This window comes from Pteropus medius, unplaced genomic scaffold, assembly GCF_902729225.1.
Source record: "Pteropus medius unplaced genomic scaffold, Ma_sr-lr_union100, whole genome shotgun sequence".
Classification (NCBI taxonomy): domain Eukaryota; kingdom Metazoa; phylum Chordata; class Mammalia; order Chiroptera; family Pteropodidae; genus Pteropus; species Pteropus medius.
In genome coordinates this window covers 7,786,559-7,807,242 of record NW_024352784.1, presented here as the reverse complement: position 1 = coordinate 7,807,242, position 20,684 = coordinate 7,786,559, and the positions used below count along the sequence as shown (strand labels likewise).

Genomic DNA, 20,684 nt, shown 5'->3' with positions numbered 1-20,684 from the left:
AAATAATGTATATAAAGTGTCTAGCACAGTAGCATAGACCTTCAGTATATGGCAGCTGTTATTGTCATCACTCTCCTGAAGCATCTACACCAGGAGTTGGCAGACTACAGCCCATAGACCAAATCTGGCCCATCACCTGTTTTTGTAAATAAAGTTTTACTGGAACACAGCCATGCTTATTCATGTATAAATTGTGCGTGGCTGCTTTCAAGCTGCAATGGCAGAGTTGGGTAATTGCAACAGAGACTTTATGGCTCACAAACCTAAAATATTTATTATCTGGATCTTTATTGAAAAAGTTTGCTGACTCTGATCTAGATAACTGCCTCAGTTTTCTATTTTGCCCTTCTATGAGCCCCAGCTGAGGTGATGACTTATTATATGTCCTCTACTCAAAATAGAAGGTAAAGCCGAATAGAAGATTCAGATATTGGTTGGAGCTGTATGTCAGGCTTTGTGCATCATGCATACAGTATCTTATTTAATCCTCCCAGCAACCCCATTTTATCAGTAGACCAAGGCTCAAAGAAATTAAATAAAGTGCCCAGGTCATAGAGCCACTGAGTCGCAGAGCCAGCCTTTGATATGGCTCCCAGGCTTGTGCTCTTACACAAGAGATGTTCTTTGCCTCTTACAAAGGGCTGTATCTCAGAGCAAGATAAAACAATCTACTACCATTCTTAACATTTGTACCCTGTCTCCTCCAGGACTGATATTTGAAATACGAATGAGGCTTAATTGAAAGGAAGTCCCAGCCTGATGGACAAAAATCTGAATGAGACTAATTGGGGAAAGGGAGTTGGCTACCAAGTCAGAACGCCTGGGTAGTCACCTGCACATCACAGCACCATTCCTGCGCTTTTATAACTGCTTTCTCGATTACTTTTAGGTGGCAATGCTGGTGGCTTCTCACTTTTCCCAATAGGCTTCTGCTGTGCAAAGACCACGTAGTCCATACTTGCTTCTGAACTTCTGGAGGAAATTCCGCCTAGGCTTGGAGTACACACTCCACAAGTGTTTCTTCCTTTGAATGGAAAATGCAGTAGCCAAATTGATTGATTGGTTGCTGTGTTAAACACCTCAAATATAAATGAGCATGTTCTTTTCTTTTGCTTTGTAATCACAGTCAACTATCAAAAGCCTTTGAAACATGAAAGTTTTAGATTCTAATTGATCAGCCATTTAGTGAGTGCCTACCTTGGCCTAGGTCTTGTGCTGGGCAGCTGCATTCACATTTGTCCTATTTAAGAATAAAGGGTCAGTTTTTAGTTATTTCATTACAGAAAGTTTGTAGCCATCCTTGTAGCAGCAGTTCGCTGCTCATAATAATAAATTAAGTTTTATAGATGACAGAGTGCTTTCACATCCATAACTTTCCCCGAGACTAAGCAGAGGCAAAGACATGGAGGGCATGCCAATGAACGGTGTTTTTTTCATAGTTCCTCTGAGAAAGGGGGTTTGCAGGTTTGTTAAAATGGAGACCCGAATGAGAACAAGTGGCAAAAAGAAAACTGAAGTGAATCAAGTTACTTAGCAGATTCTCAGACAGTTTTCTGAGAAAGGGATTTGAAAAGGTCATAATCAAAAACCTGTTCTACTTGAATAGTATAAAAACTCCCCACCTTATGCTATAGTCAAAGGAAAACCAAGGCCGAGTCTAAATACTGCCTGACCCTTCTCGATTAAATCATCCACAGCCCTCTCAGACAGATGGCCACTCCTGTATTAGGTTCCCATTGTATTTTGTACATCTCCCTTAGGGCACCTAGCAGTGAAATATTTTGCTTATACAAATCTGTCTCCTCTGATAAGCTACTTCTTGAGAATAAGAACTAGGTCTCATTCATCTCTATACCTCCAGTGATAGCCCAGAGAAAGCTCGTAAGACAGGCAGACAGATTTACAGACAGACAAAGTGAAGGAAAGGCTACCTGCCCATATATATCAGCATGTGCAATTGCAGGCAGCCCTGGTTAGTCTTACCCATGTCAGCCATCAGGGCTTCTCCTGGTGCAAAGCCCTTTTCTGTGACTGCAGGTAAGATGGGAAGGAAAAGATCTAAGGACTCTTCCTCAGAAGCAGAGACAGTTGTTTGGGAGGAAATAGGAGAAAATAAATGAAAAGCTTAAGGTCCAATACAGTTGACAGTAACAGCTGAAAATGGTACGTCCCTTTAGAACAAGACCAAGAGGTGCTAAGGGGACATGAGGAGTAAACAAAGAGATGTCTCCTTTGTTCCGAGATGACTCCTTTGTTCCAACAGCCTCCAGAGACAGGAAAAACACACAAAAATGAACGAGGAACAATGATCAGGCAAAAAGCTCCATTGGTCAGTCTCTGACAGGCCTACATCCACTGACTCCCACTCTAGAATCCTGATCACTTCTGAAAGAGAGGGTTTTAGATGAGGATGATGTGGATTTCAGACCTATCCCTGGCACTTCCTGACTCTGCCACCTCCTGCCTATGCTACTTCCTAACTGTGCAGCCTTAGCAAGTCCTTTCTCCTCTGGGTCTCAGTTGCCTCTCATAAAATGGCAGTTCCTAATGATGCCCACCTCTCTGGGTGCTGAGAACACCGATGTGCTGATAGATGTGAAAACATTTTGTAAGTTGGCAGGTGGAATGTGAGTGTGTGTGACTGCAGTTGGCCGTGGACGATCAGACCTCGATTCTGTGTGCTTTGCCTTGCAGAGGGCTGCCCCGGGTTGTGCAATGGGAACGGTAGATGCACCTTGGACCTAAATGGGTGGCACTGCGTCTGCCAGTTGGGCTGGAGAGGAGCTGGCTGTGACACGTCCATGGAAACCGCCTGTGGTGACAGCAAAGACAACGATGGAGGTAGGGCTCTGGCACACATGGACCCCATGCAGCTCTGGCGGGGAGAGGGTGGCTTAGGGTGGAGGGCGGGCATTACTGAGTTAACAGGCCACCAACACACCAGCTGACCAGTCAAGGAGGCCTGCAGGGCAGCCATCAAATTGCACATGTGGTCTAAGAAATGAGTGCATATCACTAGTTGTTGCATTAGAATTAATTAAAATTACTGTAAATAAAATTAAATGCCATCTGACAGTGAGTACAGAGGAGAAGGCATATGGAGGAAAGAATTTTCCAACAATTCAATACTGGAATGAGTTGCCTGGCAAAGTTGGGAGATCCCCCTCAGCAGAAGTGGTCGGGAAGAGGCTGTCCAATTCCATATCACAGAAAGTGGCAGAAAGGATGCTTCTCCAAGGGCGGGAGATTGAGTTACCTTTGGTCAAGCTCTCTCCTCTGATTCTGGTGGTAACTCTCACCTTTGCCCCATACTCTCTGTCCCTGTGGGTTTGTAATAGAATTTGTCTTTTCTGTCAGATTTTTTCTAAATGCTGGAGAGACAAAATCCTAAAGAAGGGAGGCCTAGTCTTGTGGAACATTTACTGGCTGAGAATGAAGGGACCAGTTCATGAAGTGGCAGCTCCTAATGATACTGGCCTCTCTAACCCAGTATCATTTGACTGCCTGTGTATCCTTAAGCAAGCTATTTGATGTCTCTGGGCATCATGCTCCCTATTTATAGAATGAAGGAGTTGGAGCATGAAACCATTCCAGTTCTTATATTAGTCCAAGAATTAGCCTCGTTCTTTCCGTTATGTAAATTTGAATAAATATAGCCATAATGTGCTCTACTTTCCTGCTTGGAAGATGGATTGATTCTTCCTGGCTCTGTCAATCTTGGGGGTAATTAGGAGAATAAAAAAATAGAAATATGGAAAAAAATGAAACAGTTAACCCTTCCTTTTTAATGATGGTCTACCGGTTGTCCTAATCCAAATGTTTTTATACAGCTCCCTCATATTTATACCAAGAGACGTTCTAGTATATAGCAGGGTAGGAAATCAACAGGCCAAACACTTTACATCCCACCCTTTGGGAATTTTCTACTTAGAGTGAGTCTATAATCTCAAAGCACCGTAAGGATTTGAAGGTCAATTGTGTGCTGTTGTGGTTGCTCTGGTTCACACACCTTAAGTTGGCTCTAGCAACCCCAAAAGGGCTGTTTTCAGACTGCTGATCTTTATCTGAGGCAGCTTTCATTCCTTCTATCTGCTGCCTGCATCCAGGAGGTTGTCGGCCTATCCACCCAGGCCTTGCTTGGCCCAGTGCAGTAATTGTAAACAAGGAGCTCATAGAGCTGGGCCTTGGAAACCTGGCCGAGAAGGCGGATCCGTTTTCTCCTCCTGAGATCTTGCAAGGTTAAGATGTCCCTTAATCAGTCTGAAACTTGTGGAGTTCATTAATGCTTGTGCTCCATAAATATCCAGAGTTCCTATTATGAGGCCAGACCCTAGGCAGAGATAAATAAGTTCTATCCCTGCACTCCAGGAACTCACACGATGGAGAAAGACCCAAAGTTAAGTGTTAATGGATGGTGATAAACGCTGTTGTAGAGTTGGATATTGGTAGCTGTGAGAGTAGGAAAATGTTCATCAGGAAGTTGATACTTGAGTACATAGGCATTTCCTGAAAGAAAAGGGTTTTCCATTCAGAGAGATCAGCATGGGCAAAGGCAGGCAAAGCAAGGAAGGGCGCCAGGTGTCCCCTGGTGATAAAGGTGGTCTTCAGGTAAGATAAAGTGCAATGATATTTGCTCTTCATAGGAAAGAGATGTCAGCCTAAATTAGCATTCCCCTTCACCTTGCCTGTGTAGACACAATCTCAATGACAGTAAATTTATGTACTGGAAGAAAAGAGGAGGGGTGCAGCATCAGGAAGCCATTTCCTTTTCAAGAGTCCAGGGTCTTGGCCGAAGCCTTCAAACAGCTATTGAACATCTGGGTAGCAACAGAACTGAATGTCCTTGAGAAATGTGGGGAGAGGGTGCATCTCCTCCACGGCACGCACTCAAGAATAGGTTATGAAACAAGGTTTGTTTGTTCACTCACGTGAAACGCAATACCAGCGTATCCTGTTTACCATCCTTCAGAGCCAGCCTTCCCAGCACTAAAACTTACCCAGTGTTTACATGGGAGGAGCCCATGGCCGCACAGCTTTGGAGGGAGAAAGAGCTTCTTGTCATAGGGAATGGGACTGATCCAGGCCCCCAGGGAAGCAGAGCCTCCTCCAGCAGCAATGAGAGATGAACTAGCAGGAACTGGAAAATATACAATTTTCTGATTAACGAGAAAATGCCTCATGCATTCATGGAGCATATTGTGGACTGAAAGGAATGTTTACTTTTTAGCAAACCCTTACAATAGTGCCGTAACCTGAGTTCACTCTACATACGTTAACTGCATGTTTACTCTGCATCAGGCCCTGTCCTGGGTCCTGGAACTTCAGAGACAAATAAGACACAGTCCCCGCCCTTGTGAAGTTCACAGTCTGGAGGGAGAGAGAAAGCATGCCATTACAATGCAAGGGGATAATTGCTGTGATGACGGAGCATCCACTCATGCGGCTGATATTATCAGATAACTGGGTACTGTACTGGGAGCTCTGATATAGTCCCTGTCCTGTGAGGCTTCCTGTCTGTCCAGGAAGACACCGCACAGGTCATCATGATTGTGAAGACAACTAGCTGGGAAGACCAGGTTATCGAGGAAGCTTGGCCTTGGGTTCTCACCTGTGAAATGAGAAGGTGTCTTGCCTCAGCCCTCTCAGTTTAGTGAGTCCTCCACTCACTGGGGGAGCCAGGGGAAGGCACAGGGTGACACAGATGAAACAACCATAGGGGATAGACCATCCCCAAGAGCTGGAGGAGATGGGGCTATCTTTACTGACCTCTCTATCACTCTGGGTCTCAGTCAAATGAAGACAGTTTTAGTAGAGGGAGAAACAGGGCAGGGTGTACAAGGCAACACAAGAGTGAGCCGTGTTTAGCTCTGGACTGTTTTCAGTTCAGTTAAGCTCACATTTGTTGGGTTCTTTCTGTCTACAAGTCACCATGCTCCTTCCTAAGGGGCTATACAGACCAATGAGCTAGTCTTTCTCCCTCAGGAACCTCACAGCCATTTGGAAGAAATGTTATCCAAACTACTAAATCTAATGGAGAAAGAAAGAAAGAAGTGCGATGATGTGGGATGCAGCGTAATCCCAAATAAATAAATCAAGATGGAGGGAAGAAGTGTTAGAGTCTCAATGAATGATTGTTTCTTGGCTGATGTGACTCATGGGCTTGGAGAAGGAACTAATGGAATGTAATGTTGAGTAACAGGACTAGAAGAGACAGAGAACATTGACTTCAGCTCTTTCATTCTACTCCTGTTACAAACAGGGAAACGGTAGCCCAGAAAGGGAATGTGACGTCAGACACATCAAAGTCACACGGAATGTCATTAACACAGCTTGGAGTAAAACCCAAGACTCTTGAGCCATTGTCAAGCACTTCTAGTCATTTATCTTCCTCCTAGAAATGTAGTGTGAGGACTGACTTGAATTTAAATAGGCTACGACAGTATCACAAAGTCAACTAGAATATAAGAATGATACTTGTATGTCATTTTATAGTTTGCAAAGCAACTGTGCAACCACCTAACATCACTGGGCAGTATGTAGTATTATCCCTTTGCTATTCCCTTATGATTAGGAAACGGGCTTAGTGAGCGGGAGTATTTTGCCTCAGTCACGCGGCCTGCAGGTGATAGAAACTTCTGTTGTCCCTGAGAGGCCACATTAGAGCTTTTCAGTATGTGCCCAGCCTTCAGACTTACAGCTCCATCATAAACCCAACTGTGGTTCTTCAAGTTGTCCAAGAACTCCCAGTTTCTCTTCTTTCCCTATTTGCTAGACTTAAAGCAATCCTTTCTGAATTAAACCTGAATTTTAAGCTTCAGTAAGAATGTGGTTGCAGTGTTTTTAAACTGTGAAACCAAAAGAAAAAAAAAAGTTACACAATAAAGCTGAGTTGAGTTTAGCTTTATTGTTTTTTTTTTAATTCCATTTATGGTTTTTGTCTAGATTTAAAACAGGAAACAGATCCTGAATGTGATTTAGTGACTCTCAACCTTCTGATCCTCGGTCAGGGCTGCCTAGTCATCTCACATGCCTCCAGATTTCACCCAGGACACTGGCTGGTGAGAGGGACCAGCAGGGCAGGCAGGCATAGAGGCCCTGACTAGGGCCGCACTTCTTCACCAAGTGCGGTACGTGCGCACTTCTTCACCAAGTGCGGCACATAGAAGAATTCAGTGTGAATTCAGTGTGAATTCTTCTACGTGCCGCACTTGGTGAAAAAGGCGTGCCCTATTTATAGCACCCTGTATCAAGCCCCTTATGAAGTGCCATCACCTGAATCTTCTCATCCGTTACACACTGACCCTCTGATGGGAAGTTCCTTTCATGCCCATTTCAGAGATGGTAAAACTGTCCCCAAACATGCTGAGTATCTATAAAATGAGGATAATAATGCCTACTTTGCAAGATTGCTGTGAGGATTACAGGTGATGTATTTAACATGCCTGAGAAACAACACTGCACAGTGATTAAAAGTGCAGGATCTGTACCAAGATTCAAATCCCGGAATCAAATCCTGGCTCCCTCATTTGCCGGCTGCGTGACCCTGACTGAGTTACTCAATTTTATCACTCAAATGTCAGTTCTCTTTCTTCTACTCCTTTCCATCTGTAATCACAGAAGCATGATGTTTATTAAAAAAATAAATATATATTCATATATAGATAATAATTTTTATAAATTGGAATTATGCTCTCTGTAAAATTTTATATAGTACTTTTTTCATTTATGATTATAATATCTTTCTCCACATAATAATGTGTTTTGAACTTTTTCATTTCTGGATTAAAATTTATATTCTAAACTGTTACATGCTCATTGCTAGAAGGAAAAAAAATCAAATGTATATAAAGGAAAATAATAACCATCGTTTAGAGAGCATCCCTAAGTGCTAGGCTCTGTGCACATGACCGCCAGCCCCACAACATACTTGCAAGCCAGATGTTTACATGCAGGGAAACTGAGGCTCACTGAGCTGAAGTGGTTTGCCCAGAGTCACCGTGGATCAGTGGGAGAGCTGGAATGAGAATGGAACTGGTGTTTAAAAAGAAGCCAGGATAAAAAAAATCCACTGGCATTCAACCAGACAGACCCCTTTTGATAAAGACTCTTTAAGAAGCTTCAAGATGCGATAACTCTTTAGGCACTATCAGTCCCTTGAAAAACAATCGCAGATTACAACACAGATAATTGATAGATGTAACCTAGAATGAGAAATATCAAGAAAACTGAGAATAGAGAGCTCTCTGTCCTCCCTTTTTCCCATCTCCCAGTGCTGGAATAAAGTCATAGAATTTGTTCACCCTTCACACTATCTCTAAACCACGTTTCTTGTGATAAGAGATAAGAGAAAAATTGACCTTTAAAAATCCTGTGTTCTAAGGGACAGATAAAGATTTCGCAAGCCTTTTCAAAGAAGGCACAAAATTTATTATTAGCAAATGATAAAAACTTCTCCCAGATGTGTACAGAAGGAGAAGCACATTCCACCCTCTACCCCCAGGGCTTCCTGGATGTTGCTCACAGCCTGCAGCAAAACAGCTCTGTGCCCAGACTACAGACAGCATGGAGATGAGGTTGACTGATGGGCTGTGGAGCCAGGGGAGGAGTCACACCTGCAGAGTAACAGATGGACTTGTTATACACTGTCCTCAGGACCATTAGTTGAAGGAACTATGCAAATAGCTATGATGCAAAGAGCGTACTATCCCGCAAATTTCCTCAACCTACCCCCCAGCTCTGTTCTTTTCATCCTTCAAGTCTCAGTTTAAGTCTTATTTCTTCCTGGAAATATTCCAGCCCCCAGCCTGAGTTGAGTTCCTGCCTCTGGGCTTCTACAGCCCCCTCTGCTTCCTTCTCTCTCAGCACTCTATTATTTCTATCTGACTCATCAAACTGAATCCTTTGAAGGCTCTGCTTTATTCTTATCTGTCCAGTGCCCAACATGGGGCTGGCCAGCCGCATAACTGGTGCTGAAAAAACAGAGCAAGCTTGTCTTCTGTGCCTCCTTTCTAGGGAGTGGAACAAGCTATTCCTGGGTGAAGGGGAATGGCTTCATCACATTCCATGGCTCTTGACAGGTCCTGCCAGACTAATTGATTTGGGACCCTCACAAAATCATTCATTCATGATGCTTTGTGTACAAGACACTGTGCTATGCATTTGGGATACAAAACTTAACATGTCAGTTCCTGCCATCTGTGGAGGGGAATAGGGCTAGGGGAACCAGAATGTCCAAAGCATTGATAGAGAAATAGACTGTGGAAGAGTACCTAACAGCTGGATTTGGAGAAAGATAAGGGATCAAATTCCCAACTCTGCCACTTCACTAGCAGTATGACAATGGATAAATCACTTAACCTGAGCTCCAGTGTCCTCATTTGTAAAGATGAGAAGGCTAGCTGACCACCTTCAATAGAACTCTTATGCACACCTTTCACTGTCTGTGAAAGTCACAGCAGGCAGCCACCAGAGGGAATGGGCCTGTGGCATATAAAGGCCAGAAGGTGGCTGTCAGGCAGGTTAGCCCCAGAAGCTGCTTCATTGACCTTCCAACTTTACTGACGAGGATGCTGATATCAGAGAGGGAGGTGAGCCACCCAAGATCCCACCACCCACTGGCAGTTGTTAAGATTACAGAATGAACAGAAAGCCACTTCTAGTCAGGACTGCAAATGATGGCAGAGGACTTCTCTCATTCCTGTGCCCCTGCACCTGTCTGCGGAGAGGGCTTCAGGAACAGCCACAGGCATGGAAAGGACACCAACATTTCTTACACTGAATTATTCACTTACTCTTTACAACCCAGGAAGCTTTCAGCAATCCTACGAGGTTTGCAGAACCTATTATCCCAGTTTTATTTGAATAAATTACATCTCAGACATATGAAGAGACATGCCCAAGATCTCACAGCTAGGGAATGGCAGACCCAGGGAAAGAGTCGAGTCTTCAGGATTCTAGCCTGGATTGTTTTCTTCCACATACCCCCGACTCTATTTCTCAAGAGTCCACCAACAAGAAAGGCACTGAGGACGGATGCAAGAGGATGCATGGCCCTCATCCTCAAGTTAGTGGCACGTAGATGGAAATGCTAGCAAAAACAAGTGCTCCATGCACTATGCAGCATTTCAGCACTGGAGAGAGGGGCAGTCTTCAAGTTCAAGGGTCACAAGTACATAGACCATTTTGGAATGTTCATTTAGTGCCCGAGAGAGGGCTTCAATTTAACTTTTTCCCTCCTTCCTTTTCTTTCTCCCTTTCTTCCTCCCCTCCCTTCCTTCCTTCCTTTCTTTTCTGCTTTTTGTTTCTGGCCATTTTTTTTCTCTTTTCCATTTGCCTTCCACTTCCACCAGAGGCCACTGCTGGATGTAGCATTGCTTTACCCCTCCCAGCCTCCAAGAGCCAGAACAGGCTCTGACATTTTCTTCTGTCCCTTCTCCACTTTCACCAAGTAAGGACAGGGAGGAGGCCTTCAGAACTGTAAGGAAAGAGGAAGTTTCTGAGAAAAAAAATATTTTTTTCCCAAAAGTTTGTGTTTAAAGTTTAGGAGAGCTTTATGGAGAACTTGAAAGAAATGGAGGAAAATCCTCTCTTATTTCCCTGGTCGTGTTTGGGGGGATTTTTTGTTTTGTTTTATATTTTTGTTTTTCTGCTGTGACAGTGAGCGTATCTCAATAGGAATGCAAATATATGAAACATGGACATTTTGTAAGTCAAACAGTTTGTGTGTAATATACAATCAAGCGAAACATGAAGTGCTTGGGAAATGTAAATGTTTCCAAAATGGCCCAAACCGGAGAATCCTGAAAACTATATATTGATGCATTTCTAGTGTACCCCAAAATTTACTCTTCTGTCCCCAAAGCATACTTTTTCCTCTTAATATGACTCTTCTAAAATTGTCTGTCATCTGTGCCTAAGAAAATGGAACTGTGGAAGATCCTCCATCACTGTAGAGCAGCCATATGCCCTGTTAAAGGCTGCCATATGCTGCATTTGAAAATATGAGTGCTTTTGCCTGAAAACTGGTTCTTGTAAACTGAGCCTTTGATAACAATTTTGTGGAACCTAATCATTTTAAAAATATGTATGTATCTCATTTAAATATGATTGTCTCTATTAACGGGGATTTAGCCCACATTTACCACTTAGCAAATATTTGCTGAATGAATGATTAGGGAACGTCAACATAGGAAAGTGTAGGCAAACATAATTCTTGGTCTGGCATTAATCACTCTAACCTGTGAAGCATGCAGTGAACAATTCCCAGTCCCAGGATCTCTCATAAGAGCACTGTTTGTGTGATATCTCCATTTCAGAGAACCCCAATCTCAAGTCCCCTGAGGTCCCTGCTGTCCTACATAGTGTGTCACTATTGCTGTGTTTATCTAATTCAGTCCTCCGAGGCCAGACTGCATCCAGAAAGGGCTGCCCTGAAATTTATGCATAGGAAGGGGACCACCACAGGGCCAAATGGCAGGTCTCTTATCAGGACTCCTGTTTCAGGGAAGGACCTGGCCAGGAGCTAACAGTAACTATTATTTATCAAGCACTTACTTAGGTGCTGGTCATCATATTAAGTGCTTCACATCCATGATTTCACCTAATCCTACCAGCATCTCTGTGCTGTAGGTCTGATTATTCATTTTATAGATGGGCAAACTGAAGCTCAGAGCCCTTGCTGAGGCTTTCATTTCCAGCAGAATGGAATGTCAACGAGATTACCACAAAGGCCCTCTGACCACAAGAAACAAAAATTTGGCTTTGAAATTCACGGCTGGATTTGTTTTTAAAAAAAAGGAAAGAAAAAAGGAGTGTGGGGATGCCGCGTATTCTGGAAGCAAGGGTGAAGGCAAAAGCCAGAGAAATGGGCCCTGGGATCCTGAAATGAGTCCCATAGCCCTGATCTCCAGGAGAGCTATGTTTGGAGAGGGAGACAGAAAATAAGAATTACAATACGGGGGAAATGAGTGCTGTGAGGGAGTTCGCCCAAGGTGCTAGAGGGCACAAAAGAGTCATATTTCAACAAGGCTCATCAATTCATGTTTTCCACTTAAGAAATAGTTCCTAAAAAACCTCTTCAGGATTCGAAGAGCCCTTCATGCTTCATTCACAAAGAACTGAGTTCAGATTCCAAGTCAGCTTCTTCACTGACTGACTGTGCAGCCTTGACCACTATGAGCCTCTTGTTTCTTTTCTCTATAATAAGGGAGATGATGATGACAGCAGCTACTTCACAGAGTTGGGAAAACTCAATGACACTTTTTGAAGACATTCCTTGTAAAGCACTTAGCACAATGCCTAGTGCTCAGTAAGTAGCAGCCATGATTATCATCATCATTTAATATTAATATTAATAACAATAACAACAATTCCTAGCTAAACTTCCCCCAGGACTAGAGAAATAGGAAGCAGTTTTTCCAAGGTGCCACAGAGCAGAGTATTTATAAAGAGGTAAAAGACTGGCTTCTAGGGACTGCTTTGGTGGTAAACAAGAACAGGCAAGAGCTAATAAAATTTCAAATTAGCCATGACTTTTCACGGCCCTTCAATTGTGCTAGCTGATTTAATGGTCAACGTCCCTGCTCACTGGGATCGAATAATGGAGCATTTCTGCCGAGTTATGGATGCGGCTGCCGAATCTGTCATGCTAACATCAATAGCAGAATGCAAATAACCCTTAGCTCAGGCTGTAATTATGTGTTTAAGCAATGTCTGACAGGGGCAGCACGAAAAAGTATGATGGAGCCCGCCAGCTACATGAGAACACAGATGCTTTGCTAGGCATATCTGAGAGCTGAGACAGTAGCCATAATTTAGTGCTGGGATAGTGCTGGGGTGACAGAAGGCCTATCCCCCACATCTCAGAATGAATCTGGCAGATGAGCAGACAAAGGACAAATGGCCCTTCACTTTAGTGAGACTATTTTAGGTTCAGGGTCAGGAAGGGGAACTACCCTTTATTTAGTACTCACCGTGTATTAGGTATTCTGCTAGATTTGGGGGAGGGGGGTTATTTATGTAACAAATATTCAAGTGACACCCTTATAATCCCTTTGTAAGAGATATGAGAAACTGATGCCCAGAGAGTTTAAGTAACTTGCCCAAGGTCACACAGAAGTAAGTTTCAGAACCAGGATTTGACCCCAGACAGTCTGGCTTTGGAGTTCATACTCTTTACCATTGTGCTATCCACAAGGTCTCCCAGACCATGCAAAAGTGAACAAGAAAGACAAGAGATTTTTGTCCCTAATTTATTGAGGAAAAAGCAGAGTTTCAGGGAAGTCAAGTAGCTTGCCTGAGGCCACTACAATCCTGAGGAGAGTAAGGAGGCTGAGATGTGCTGCCTATATGGATATGGTGGGCAGTATCTATACTGCAAACCCACAGAGACAGACATGAGAGAGGCATGTCAGTAATGAGCCTGGGGCCCAGAGAAAGCAAATGCAGTGCAAGAACTCAATCTGGAACTTCAGTCTCCTAGCTTCATTGATCCTCCCACCATACCACACTATTTTTATTTTATTTATTTATTTTTTTTACGCCTACAGCACCCCGTCTTCCTAGGCGATCTCCCATCCAAGTACTAACCAGGCCTGACCCTGCTTAGCTTCCTAGATCAGACGAGATCGGGCACGTTCAGGGTGGCATGGTCATAGACCATACCACGCTGTTTATGAAATTGAATGAAGATAATGGTTTTTTGGGTTTTATGGACTGTCATTTGGTTTCATTCCCTGATTCATATTGTTAATTAAGTCGTTCAATTTTCATTAATTAATTTATTTAACAATCGTGTTTTAAACACCTGTACTAAGTGCTGAGGATACAACAGATATAACCAGAACAGGATCTATGCACCCCAGGGTGGTGGGGACGGTTGCCCAAAGTCACACAGCTAATAAGCAGGAGAGGCAGAATTTAAACCCTCGGTGGAATGCAGGTCCTTCAACTGTTCCCTGCCTACAAAGCACACAGACTATAACCCTGGGCTTTTCTTGTACCCCATTTTGGGCAGCATCCTCTAATCCCTGGGTTTGTTATTATTTTAAGTTAGTCTATTGGATGCATGTAAAAACACTTGGGGATAATGCAAGCAAAAATATTCGATCTTTTGGTATTTCTTTCTTCGAATTTTGAAAGGCTGGGAACTATCACATAAGTTTAAGTCCTGAAGAAATTTATCCATGTAGTAAACAGAATTCCCTGCTAGGGGCAACTTGGTCAGAGACTTGGAACCATCTAGTACACTCAGAAAGCCCCTCTCACAGAAGGCCGAGCCGAGTCTCCATGTATTTGCATCACAGCTGGGAGAGATGCTGAGGATTAGAATGACTTCACAACACTGCCTCTTCCTCACCCCCAAAGCCAGTCAATCGCCAGGTCTTATCATTTTTACCTCTTAAATGTCCCTCAAAACCATTCAGTTTTCTTAATCACCACTATTAATAATCTAGTCTCAGCAACTATTATTTTTCCCCTGTGCCATCTCAGTGACCACCCCTCCCCGTAGAGCCCCTGGTTCCACCCCTACCTAGACCTTTTGGGTAGATGCCATTTCCCTAGGGATGAAACATAAGAACTCCCTAACCTCCCCCATCCCCGCCCCCACCAGGGAAGCCCAGCATGTGTGCTCCTGCCAATCTCAGCAGTCTCTTTTTCTGCTATTTCTCTCACCTTCAGAGCCCAGCCTCTCAAATGTTCAATATGTTCTCTCACCTCTGGGCCTTCACATATATAATTCCTTCTATCTCTCTGGAAAAAAAATAGCACACATCACATTGTACACTTATTTGTCTGTCTCTCCTACGAGACTAATGGGCAAGAGACCAGATTTCAAGCACCTGAACTGGATCTCCTTGGTGCCTAGCAAAAGTCTTGTTATATCAGGTACTTAATAAAGTTTTCCATTCAGTGGAAAATAAAGAGCGAATGAAGGCATTGTGTTCAAACGTGGCTGATTGATCAGGACATAAACCTCATGCACTGTCAACCCTGCAGATGGCTTGGTGGACTGCATGGACCCGGACTGCTGCCTTCAGCCTCTCTGTCATGTCAACCCGCTGTGCCTGGGATCCCCTGACCCACTGGACATCATCCAGGAGACACAGGCCCCTGTGTCGCAGCAGAACCTGCACTCTTTCTACGACCGCATCAAGTTCCTTGTGGGCAGGGACAGCACACACATCATCCCAGGGGAGAACCCCTTTGATGGAGGGTGAGTCCATTGGGCCCCCGCTCTGGCCAAGGCTTTCTGAGGGAGAACTGAATCACCTCCAGGGCCACATTTCGGGGGGAGGTGGGGGTGGAGGTGGGGGAGGAAGCCAGGAGGGTGGGCATCGAGGGCTCCTGATGGAATGTCAGGGGAGGCAGAAGAGCAGCCTTAGATACTCACATTTAGAAAATATGCTATCCAAGGCATTTGGAATTTTTATGAGCAAAGTTTTGTTGTTTCCACGGGGTGATAGATGGAAAGAGTGAGAAATCAAAGGTCCGGGGGGAGATCTTGGATCAATACCCACTTTGCAGTCAGCCATTACTGATTCTGCAGTCTACAGATGAGCTGAAAGGCTTTAACACTGTTCGCCCTCAGAGCTGATGTCCAGAAGACTTGTTAGGCTGGGGGTGGGGTACATCTGTTAGTGTCCCAGGACATATGCCCATGCATTCTTTCACATGTTTTCAATTGTGTCATCCATTGGACAGTTTTTTCTGAGGTCCGCTCTCTGCCAGATCCTATGCTAGAATCACAGAAATGAGTAGAGCACAGCACCTGCTCATTAGTCCCTCACAGTCTACTACTAGGCAGACAGAAAAAAAAGAGAGAGAGAGAAAGTTCCAGTGTTCCCGCAGGGGACTCTGAGAACATAGAGGAGGTATTCATGGGTAGGAGAAAGGCCACAACTTAAGAACTGAATTTTATAAAGATAAGTGAGTTAGCTAAGCAAGGGAAGGAGAGGGTGTTTCAAGGAGAGAAATCAGCTTATGCAAAGACCTAGAAGCATGAAAGGGCACAGGAACCTACTGCTCTCTATTCTCTGCTCCCTATATCAGGGTCTGTGAACTAGGAAAAGGTACCCAAGAAGGAGAGATTTATAATAATTTCTTTCTAATGTTTTCCAGTGTAGTGATGCCTCAAATATGCAGAACCTTCTCTAAAAGTCAGCACAATTCAATTGAGCAGTCACAGATTGTTTACCTTCTGTGTTCGTGATTTCTGTGCTGAGAGTTCCTGCCCTAAGTTGACAAATGGGGTAGTGATAAGGGGTAAGAAAGTTGAAGGACATCCTCAACTTTTGTTTAAAGGGAGAAATAGGCAGGGTCAAGTCATGGGTTGCTCAAGAAGTTTGCTCAAGAAGAATGAGTAAGAGGAGAAGAGCAGGGACCTAAAAAGGAACCAGGGAAGCTGCCCCGGTATGCATTATCATCCCCAGAGTGTAACTGGAACTCCATGGAGAAGGCCTTACTACTGGGACATGATAGAGCTGGATTCACACCAGGGCCTGTCGGACTTCAGGGCCCACGATTTCTCTTGCCCAGCCTTTCCTCACAGGAGCAATGACAAGGTGGGGATGTGGGGGAAGGGTTGTAAGCCCAGCAAAAGGGACATGATACGAGTGTGTAAAAGCAAAAAAAAACCTTGAACCCTTTTAGAGATGAACATACTTAATAGTCCAAACCCTTCAAATTACCCTAAGAATATCGAGAACCTCAGAGATTAAGTGACCTTCCCAAATTCACAGGCTGGTCAAGTGGCAGAGCCAGGAGCAGAAATAGAGTGAGGAAAACCTTATTTGTTTATCTTGGCCAGAAATGCCGCTTTTGTCTCTAGATAGGAAGCTTCCTGCTCTTTTATTCGGTTGTATGATTTTGTGTGTATGCTTATAGGTCTTCTCATGGCATGCGTTCTTTTAATCAACTGGAGGTATAAATATCATTCCAACCAAGAGAACTATTTCTAGCTCAGCCTTTCTTTAATGGACCCCTTATGGGATCTGACTAGGGCTATGGCTGTGTCTCTTCTGCTTAAGGGGTGCCATTACCATGCCATCCTGATCAGTGCCAGCAAGGACCATGGCTCCTGCATGTGCTCTGGTTACTCACCAAGCCTGTGGCTTATTGCCATGAATCACTGTGGGACCTGCACAGGGATTTCAGTATTGTGGTTCCAGCAGGTCTGACTTGCCTTAAGAAGCCTGGCAAGTGAGGAACTTGAGAAACTTGTACTTGGAGAAATGGACCTCTCAGCAGAAGGGAAGAGTCAGGCTGGTCTCGGAGTAAGGCCAGCTTGTGTTTTAGATCTTGGCTCTGCCACTACTGGATGCATGGCTCTGGGCAAGTGGTTTAATAGAGCGAATATATGAATGTCGGTCAACCGTCTAAGCTGAGTTCTCCAAGAAAGGACTGTATCTTAATCATTTTAGCACTTACTTGCTCAAGACAAGTATATATATATGTTGCCTTGAACAATGAAGAAATGGAAGGAAGGAGAGAGGGAGGGATGGAGGAAGGAACAGTGGGAGGGAGGATAGATGGATACATTATCTATTTTACTTAATTTTATATTGTGGATTCAGAGTCTAGAGAGCTTAAATCATCTGCTAAAAATTACATTACACATTAGTAGCAGAAGCAGGAGTAGAAGTCAGTTCCCAGATCATTGTTTATATATCTGTCACCTTCCGTTAAATTACAGATGCTTTCAAAGAAGAGACCATTCAACTCTCCAAACCCATAATACTGGACTATAGCATTTGCTCTACAAATGAATGGATAATGTAAGCTTTCAAGTGTTGCCGTAAAATTCCTTTTACCTAACATTTGCCTGAATCGTTATGTCCCTGCTCCTCACGGATCTAGATTCAGAAAAAACAGCTGTCTGTATATCTCCACTGAGTATCCCCACACAGATTTTTATGTAAAACAAGCCCAAGTGACTAGAAAACCGGGGGCAGCAGATGCCTCTCTCTTTGGCTCCTTGATATTCCATGATCTTGATCAGGGCCAGTAATGTAGTGCTTATTTGCATAGTTGGGATAAAGTCAAATCAGTTACCGAGTTTGGGTTGTTGCTTTCTTTCCTCTCCTGTGACGGAAGGTTGAATAACAGGAAGTGCCCAGAATTTGAATCTTGGCTTTACCTCTCACTAGCTCTGTGTGACCTCAGGAAAATGATTTAACCTTTGTGCACCCGCCTCCGATTATAGCAACTATTCATGAAAACCTTTGACAGTATTAACTGAAATAAAGCTCCCAGCTCAGGGTTTGGTATACAGATGATCAGCCTAACCTAATGAAAATGGCACAAGCCTTGGAATTAGACCTGTGTTTAAAGTCTGTTGCATCCACTTGCTAGCTATGTGACCTTGAGAAAGTTTCTTAATTTCCCTGAACTCTAATTTCCTCATCTGTAAGAGCAGGATAGCGATGTCTATTTTGCAGGATTGCCATGGGAATTAAGTGAAAAAACAAAATGTACATAAAGTCTCGGCCTAGTACTGGCCACATAAAAAAATGCTTGCTAATTAGATGATGATAGTGGTGATGCTGAAAAGAGCTTCCAATTCCATTTTCTTAACTGGAAGTGAAACTTGAGAGTAAGCTGCCCTCCAGGAAAGTCCAGCAGCCACCCAGATAGGAACCAAGTTTAGATCGTCTAGTCCTTATTTGGGGAAGGGAAAAGGCAGCATTATGCCAGCTGCTGTCAGCCAGGATCCTTCTTAGGGAGGAATCTGGTGGCCCTTTTCCAGAGAGAGTGGGATTTCTGATGGGCAGGCCTACTTGATTTGGTACCTGTATATAACAATAACAAAGGCTGGCCTGACAGAAAACCCCATGTCCTCCTGCGCCCGCATGTTGTGCCACAATTTGTATAGTCTTAATGGGAATCCATTTAACAGGCTCCAAGAAGCAGACTGTCACCCAGAAACTCAACAGCACTTTCAACCCCAGCAAGTGAAGGCAGCTTCAGAGGTACAGCTCTTTCACTCTGCAAACTCCCAGCTGTGCATCTGACTCAGAGAGGAGGGTTTCTTATGCTTCTGTGCAGCACCCCAGCAGATGCCAGAGGTGCTAGAGCAGAGGTGGCCCTCAGGGAAGGATGGGCAGCAGCTCCCCAGGGTGTGAGGGCCCCAGCCAAGCAGAATGGGCTCTGGGCTGGACCCCTTAGAGGAAAGCATAGAGCTTGATTCAGAACTGAAGCAAAAGTACTACCAGACGGACTTAGAGTGAGGAAGGCCTCCCTCAAGAACCCTATCTGATCCCCAGAGCCCAGGACTATGCCTGGCCCACAAGAGGTATTTAATATAGGTTTAATGAATATAGTAGTTCTGTCTGACATTCTGCCATGGCTGTCTTCAACTCTACATAAAGTGATAGAGGTGTGAATGACTTCAGCTGATCGAAAGTAGGTCTAAAGTAGGAGGGGACATAGCAGGCATGGAAACCACCATCATCGGATTAGGTGGCTTGAATACCATCTTTTTTTCCTGGCCTAGAGACCCGGACACCACCTGGTTAGTGGAATACCTCCCCTTCACCTGGAGTCATGGGAAGAATGCAGGGTCCCCTCTCTTGAGACTTGCGTGGAAGGAGAGGAGCCATTCAGCTCTGTAGGAGGAAGAAGGATCCCCACTAGGATTGTCCATAGAAGGAAGACAGATAACAGGACCAAGAGTGTGGTGCTTGGGATCAGACAGCTGGAAAATGGAGGGCAGCATGAGACATTTCCTCCTGAAAGAACACTCAAGGCAGCTATTTCCCTATTACACAACTTTGCTTGTATCTATTCTCGTGGGAAGGACTGACTGGGTTGAAAGGGCTAGACATAGTGCAGACACATCATTTCAGTGAATAGTTGTGCCTTGCTGATGTGGAACAGGTTAGCAGATTATAGGAAGAGGTTCTAACAAAAGGGCCACCCCAAGTTACTTGAAAATCAGTTCAGAATATGGTCAAGGACACTGTATTTGTAAGAGAAATAATGTGATGTTGTCCAGTCTTTCTGGGCTCCCCTAAGCGTAATAGGTTGTCAGCTCACTCAAGCAAGTAGTTAGGTGAGAAGAGATTGCTACAAAAGTCCACCGACAGGACACACTGAGCCCAAAGAGAAAAGACTCAAGGAGTCAGGGGGACTTTGGAAAAAGGAAGGATGGGTGACTAGAGCATTCACCCCAAAGGAAGCAGAGGATCATATCCTATAGAGAGGGGTAAGATCCTATGGAGAGGAGAGACTAGGTAAGCTCAGAGAGGGACAGAGGTGCCCACAAACACAAGCTATATTGGGTAAATATTGATTAGCATCTACTCTGTAGTAGGCCTGAGAGAAGAAGTTATGCATCTGTACCCCATTATACTGTGGGCCCTTTGTATGTCCCGTGCCTTGTGGGTCATTGAACAGCTAATGCCTAGCACAAGGGTTGGCAGTAAAAAGAACAAGAGTCAGCCAGTCAGCCACAGCTGAGTGTCTGAAGAGACCTGGAGATGGGGTGCTCTGAGAGTTCAAGGCAGGGCCATCACTCCCACGGCCAGTCCTCGTCCCTGAGCTCCACACGCAGGGGCGGCATCTGGTGCCTCTTTGTTTCTGCAGCACCTGGCACAGGGCCTGGCTCAGAGTAGACAACAGTAGATGTTTGTCTTTGAAAATGAGTGAGCAAACTAACAAATGAACTAATGAATGAAGACTTCTGA

The 20,684-nt window shown here is 44.2% G+C and overlaps 1 protein-coding gene and 1 pseudogene across 7 annotated transcripts in view; one reads left to right on the top strand and one right to left on the bottom strand.

Moving 5' to 3' along the window:
* Positions 1 to 20,684, top strand: part of TENM4 (teneurin transmembrane protein 4) — a 685,723-nt gene that overhangs the window by 588,450 nt on the left and 76,589 nt on the right. For all 7 annotated transcript variants that reach the window (XM_039848155.1, XM_039848159.1, XM_039848158.1 and 4 more), the window contains 2 exons: positions 2,695 to 2,841; positions 14,998 to 15,214. In XM_039848155.1, coding sequence (XP_039704089.1) covers positions 2,695 to 2,841; positions 14,998 to 15,214 — 364 coding nt within the window. The remainder of the gene's footprint in view (positions 1 to 2,694; positions 2,842 to 14,997; positions 15,215 to 20,684) is intronic.
* LOC120590614 (uncharacterized) lies at positions 13,539 to 13,657 on the bottom strand (annotated as a pseudogene).